Genomic DNA, 6608 nt, shown 5'->3' with positions numbered 1-6608 from the left:
GTGCATTTAATCAGAAAGCATTGCAGGCTCCTGCTATGCCTGCCCATCAGCTCAAGGGGTTTCAAGCAGGAAAGCTTGAAAGCCTGAAAGTGAAGTTCTGCAGTAGCATCACCTCTCTTCTAAGTAATAAGTCACACCCGAACTAAAGAGTTTATCCAAACCTGATGAAGTTCTGGACCCAGCGGTATCTTTGGGGTCCACTCCTAAGTACAGATTAACAAGTATGAGTGTGTGTACCTGGGTCATTGGGCCTAATTATAAATGTAGTTTATTTGGAAATTGTCAGAAATCTTGCTGTCAAGACATTTGCAGGGCAGCAACGCAAAATAATTGGAAAGATCCTTTCAGGTCATTCAGGGTGACAAGAGGATAAAAACCATACCAAGTAATCCTCCCAGTAATGTCACCTTCCAAGTAAAGCAGAAGTTAAACCTGTCATTCATGAAACTTTGTATGTGATCCCTGATCAGAAGCCGCCTCCTACTCTTCTGACTATTTGGAATGTTTACTGTATATTAATCTATTTATTTGTGATACCTCAACCTGATACTATCTTCATTTAAGATTGTTCCCAGCGATATTTTTCTCATTTCATTCTCTCTTTCAGACCCAGCCTTCCCCACTTTTATCAAGCGCAACTGTATGTTATTGTTTTATCTTCTGAGGCTCCTGATTGCAATAGGTTGTTGCATTGTAATTTCCTGTGATGCAACTTGAAGAAAGCTAGCTCGGCGCTGCTGTGTTTGGAGGGAAACAGCACGTGGCCCTCAGATTTCAGAGCCACCAAGGCTCCGAGGACACAGACTCGCCTCTTGGTTTCAGGGCATTAGCTGAAATGACAGGAATCACCAGGAATGTTTTTTTTTTTCTTTTTTCCCCATTACTACAGCGCTTTGAAATGATTGAGTGGGAACCGTGCCCGGCACTGCATTGTAAAACAATACATCTCAGGACACCCACACCACACTACTGGATAGCGACCTATCTTGATTTTTTTTTTAAGTTGCTTTATTGATTGCTCTGCTACCCAGCTAACAGCCCAGGAGTTTCATGATCACGGATGACAGAACTATCATTTGACACAGTGTAAGAGGAATTACCGGTAGCGTGTGTCTGTACCTACCTATACACACTTCATGGCTATTTAGGTCCCATACTTGGTAGTATGGGACATACTTTGCATTTACTTTGATTTTAAAACACACTACTCAATAAAATGAGAGCGTTACTTGTATTTTGAAGATTCAAGGCATGCATATTTCCCCACGCCACTCACCATATTGGCATACATTTGTTTTCGTTTGTAATTCAGACAGCTACTCCTTTGTTCCTTTCATCCAAGCAATTATAAAAACCCATTGCCATCTAACAGAGGAGCCAAATAATTGTAACCTCATTTCGGAGTGATAAACTGCAATGTGGGGATTTTTTAAATGGATTGTGATCTCTGGGTGGCATGCTAATAAAGCGCAGAATTTCCCCAAGTATATGATACAAAAAGTACGTGTTTGGGCTGGTTCTGCTTAGCTCCCAACGAACCGCCTGGGCATCGCTTGCTGCGCGGCTTGCAAGGGTCCCGGGGAAGGGCCGCTGGATGTAAAGCTTTCCCCCGGAGAAGCGAAGCCGCGCGCCCCAGCCACTGAAGTGCTGTCGAGAGAGAATGACTTCTGCGGAGAAGTCACCTCCAGCTGCCTTGGGTGAGCTCTTCCCCGAGGGTGTGCCGGACCCCTGTCAGCCTCAGGTATGGGAGAGCCGCGATCCCTGGCACGCCGTGTACCTGCAGGTGGCGACAAACGCCCTTGGAGTTCGGAGCTGTCCCGGGCGCTGCAGGCGGACACAGCCGGCCCACGGCAGCGGCCGAAGAGTTTCACCGGAGTTGAGTCTCGGGAAAAGCGTCTGCACCGCCGGCTGCTCTCGCTACGGCCGGGGATCGCTCCCAAGCGCTTCCACACGGCTCACAGAGCGACTCCCGCCGGGGCAGGAGTTTGCATTGAAAAGCGAACCGCGAAGGAAAGGGCCGAAGCTGCGCGGGGAGGGGAACAGGAGGCAGCCACGCACTCCGTGAGGTGCATCATCCACTTCAGCCTGCACATGTCCCCCCGATTCCCCAGCCCTGGCATGTGGCCACAGCGAGCATCGCTCTGGGCATGGCACCGCAGAACCACGCCGCGCCCCGCTCCCCCCGCCAGCCTGCCGGGCTGCTGGCCACAGGGCAGGGGAGGATGCAAGCCCACGACACCGCCCGGGCACCCAAGCTCGGGTCCTCGGGGCTGACTGGTGTATTGACTGGGAGACGCTGGAGGTAGTTTGGAAGCCGCACAGAGTGGCGGCACCAGGTAGCTCCAAACGGGTTGCCGGGGCTTTCCTCGGTGAGGGAGGGGGCGGATCGCGTCGCTGGATGTTGCCCCAGCGGGTGCAGAGGATGCTCCGCCCGCGCGGTTGATGAAAGGGGCCGGAGTACAATGGCAGCCCGGCAGCCAGAGCCACCCCAGAGGAGAGGGGGCGGGGGAAGAGAGCGAAAGCAGGGACAGGGGCGGGGGGAGAGGGAGAGCAGATCAAACAGGGAGCGAGCGGGAGGGGAGCGGAGGGGGAGCAGGAGCAGCCAGGGGCACAGCGCGAGACAGAGGGAGTGAAGGGGAGAAGCCGCCAGCGCCAGCGAGGCTGCTCCGCGCCAGCCCCTCGGAGCCCGGCGGGTTCCTGCGGGGAGAGGAGGGCCGGGGCCGCCGGGCGCTCAGCCGCACTTCGCCCCGGAGATCGGCCCGGGCAGGCACCGCCACTCCGCGCCGCCTGACGTCGTGTGAACCGCGCGCTCCTGGATGCCCGCAGCCGCTCCCGCCCATGGCTCTCCGGCGTGGCCAGGCGCACTGGCGGCGCGGCGCGCCCGGGGGCCCGAGGCGATGACTCGCGGCAGGAGAGCGGAGCACTCGCCACCGGCCCGCCGGAGCGCGGAGGAGTGACCGCGCCGCGCTCTGCCCATGAGCTCCTAGCTGCCCCGGCATGGATGTGGCCAACAACACTACCTCTCCCACCGACCAGTCCTCCGCGAGGGGCGCGGGCGCCGCGGTGACCCTCAGCTACCAGCTCCTCACCTCCCTCTTCCTGGGCGCCCTCATCCTCTGCGCCCTGCTGGGCAACGCCTGCGTGATCGCGGCCATAGCCCTGGAGCGCTCCCTGCAGAACGTGGCCAACTATCTCATCGGCTCCCTGGCCGTCACCGATCTGATGGTCTCGGTGCTGGTGCTCCCCATGGCCGCCCTCTACCAGGTGCTGAACAAGTGGACGCTGGGGCAGGTCACCTGCGATATCTTCATCTCCCTGGACGTGCTGTGCTGCACCTCCTCCATCCTCCACCTGTGCGCCATCGCCCTGGACAGGTACTGGGCCATCACCGACCCCATCGACTATGTCAACAAGCGGACTCCCAGGCGAGCGGCTGTGCTCATCAGCCTGACCTGGCTCATCGGCTTCTTGATCTCCATCCCGCCCATGCTGGGCTGGCGGACGCCGGAGGACAGGTCGGACCCCGACGCCTGCACCATCAGCAAGGATCACGGCTACACCATCTACTCCACCTTCGGCGCCTTCTACATCCCCCTGCTGCTGATGCTGGTGCTCTACGGGCGGATCTTCAGGGCGGCCCGGTTCCGGATCCGCAAGACCGTCAAGAAAGCGGAGAAGAAGAAGATCGCGGACACCTGCCTGACGGTCTCCCCGGCCACCCTGCAGAAGAAAAGCAACGGGGAGCCCAGCAAGAGCTGGAAGCGGACGGTGGAGCCCAAGCCCAGCGCGTGTGTCAACGGGGCCGTGAGACACGGGGAGGAGGGAGCCGCTCTGGAGGTCATCGAGGTCCAGCATTATCACAACTCCTCCAGAACTCACCTGCCCCTGCCCAGCGAGCCCTGCAGCACCCCGCTGGCCCCATCCTTCGAGAAGAAGAACGAGAGGAGCACCGAGGCCAAGAGGAAGATGGCTCTGGCCAGGGAAAGGAAAACGGTCAAAACCCTGGGCATCATCATGGGCACGTTCATCCTCTGCTGGCTGCCCTTCTTCATCGTGGCCCTGGTCTTGCCCTTTTGTGACAGTGAGTGCAACATGCCGGACTGGCTGGGGGCAGTCATCAACTGGCTGGGCTATTCCAACTCCCTCCTCAACCCCGTCATCTACGCCTATTTCAACAAAGATTTCCAAAGTGCTTTTAAGAAAATTATCAAGTGCAAGTTTTGCAGGCAGTGAAGGACACTCCCTTCTCGGGGGCTCCCTGCGGTTGCTTCATCAAACTCCACATCTCTTCTCCTACTACATTGTCTGCTTGTTGCCCCTTGTACACCCCCACCGGTGACCACTCTCCCCAGGACTGCGGCAGGGGCAGCTCCACTTTACCGCGCAGCACCGGAGTGTCTCCTCATCGTTACAACGCTCAGCGTGCTGCAAATCCAATAGTTCAGACTCCGGTGCAGCGTCTGCCATTGTTCCACGGGGAGACAATGCCGCTCCGGATTCCAATCCCTCGCCTCCCAAAGCGTCACAAACTGAGTCAGCCCCTTTCTGAACTACTGCAAATTTAGCACTTGCAATTCAGCGCTTTGGAAAACGGACTGGCACGTGTTCCCCAGCTAACCGGAGCGCCGTCTGCTCCTCTGAGTTTACACAGTACTCAGACCGTTTAATAAAAAGAAAAGGAGTACTTGTGGCACCTTAGAGACTAACAAATTTAATGACCGTTTAATGACACCCTATTTCGCCACTTGTATTTATTTTGGGTAGACCTTGGGTTTGCAGATCGTTGCTTGTGGTCCCTGTTAACCACCTTGTCTGCTCGAGTAGCATCGGTTAAATAAACCATCCTATGCATAAAACCTTCTTGTCTTTCTTTCTTGGATTAAAAGAAGATTGCAGAGCGCTCTGAGTCTAACCTAGATCTGGTCCAATAAGTACGAGTTTGAAGCAGTTCTTTCCACAGTGGAGGAAGGGGCTTAAAAAGTTACGTCGCTGGCAGCGAGATGGAAAAGTGAATTTCGTTTTGGGGGGAAAATATAATTTTATAACCTTTCAAGGTACTTCTGATCTCATTACTAACTGCTATGTCTGTATCATGTATTTATAATAGCCCGCTACCTTTCAGTGCATGGGAGTTACGTTGTTTACATGAGAGAGATTTTGCTAAACATGAAGTCATTACAATTCACCTAATTATAAACAGATTTTTAAAAAACAGCCTAATCGAACGAGGATTTCTCATTAAGAAAGCACACGGAACCCATCTGCGTGACTACCAAGCGCAAATACATATATTGTTTAAAAATTCTTGAAAATAAGACGCAAGTTTTCATTTTGAAAAGCACCCTAAAAGTATGACTAGGAATCACACTGCTCGTTTGGGAAACAAGTAGCCTTTTACTGAAGTTTGAAACGATTTGCTAGGTGCTGCTTTCTCTCTCTTGCCCTCTCTCTCCTCCTCCCCAGCTAAACCAGGGTAATCACATTTTGATGCTGTGCGGTGAAAAGGGCAATAAATCAATGAGTCTCTCTCCCGGCACAGGTGATTAGCTACGGTATTGTTGCTGAACAAACACTCACCCTATAGCAAGGAATAAAGAGAGTGTAGTACTAGTCACACTTCACTTGCAAAGTGTGGAAAAGTAAACAAATACTGTCAGCTCTGACTTCTTGGCAGTTCAACAAAACTTTCCTGAATACTTCGCCCAATGCCAATTTCCTCCTTTGAAACAAAACCCCCCACCTTTGACTCAAGAAAGTTGCAGAGGTGGGGTTTTTTTAAATAATACTTTGCTTTTGATGAGAGTGAAGAAATAACCTGATTTGTATTGAAAGGTATCACTAACAGCTCTTTCTAAAGTCAGAAATTGGGGTAGCTTAAACTGTGATTTCAACTGAATTGCCAGAATGTCTATTTTGTATAGTGCCTCTTAGTTTCACACAGGGTATGCATCGTGATCTGTTATTCCGTTCAGATCTGACAGGGTTGCATATTATTTTGCACTATTAAACGGATTGAATTCTTTGTATTTGGGAAGGTAGTTAGAGATCGAATGCTTGAGCCAAAAATACATATTTCTCTTCTTTAGTTTGTCATAATCTGTACTACCTATAGGTAAATGGGAATGTTAATTCTGTGCTTCACGTGAATGTAAATGTCAAGTCGTTTATGAATTTAAACAGCTTCCAAAGTTAAATGATAGCAATGCTTTGAATATGTTCAGATAGTCTAATTTCTGATAAGAAAATTTATTTGACCTCATTTTCTCAATTAAAGTGAACTTTGATCTTATTTTCCCCTTTCTCTCTGATCACTCCTAACTCCGTGTATATTCTGGATTTTCTTTATTTTAAAACGAAGTTGTATTTTTAAGTGCACAAGATTCCAAGGAAAATTAATGTACAGTCATTTATGAAGGAGTTGAAAATTTAGCCTACCACTTAAGTTGAAGATCTTGTGACTTGAGTTCAAAGAACCAGCAAGTGCGTTTTAAGTGAATGGTTTTAATTTTGTTGAACCTATAGGAATCTATCTATCATCTATTTATCTGTCTCCACATACACGTATCCAGTAGGCGGGCATGCGTTTGAAACAATGATACAATCACACG

At 51.3% G+C, this 6608-nt stretch overlaps 1 protein-coding gene across 1 annotated transcript; it reads left to right on the top strand.

Annotated features, from left to right (window-relative positions):
* Positions 1-2862: 2862 nt before the first annotated feature.
* Positions 2863-4823, top strand: HTR1A (5-hydroxytryptamine receptor 1A). Its single transcript, XM_073346192.1, has one exon. The coding sequence runs from the start codon at positions 2998-3000 to the stop codon at positions 4231-4233; it is 1236 nt and encodes a 411-aa protein (XP_073202293.1). The 5' UTR covers positions 2863-2997; the 3' UTR covers positions 4234-4823.
* The last annotated feature ends 1785 nt before the right edge of the window (positions 4824-6608 follow it).

The sequence above is a fragment of the Lepidochelys kempii genome, chromosome 5 (assembly GCF_965140285.1).
Source record: "Lepidochelys kempii isolate rLepKem1 chromosome 5, rLepKem1.hap1, whole genome shotgun sequence".
Classification (NCBI taxonomy): domain Eukaryota; kingdom Metazoa; phylum Chordata; order Testudines; family Cheloniidae; genus Lepidochelys; species Lepidochelys kempii.
This window is presented reverse-complemented; position numbering and strand designations above follow the sequence as displayed.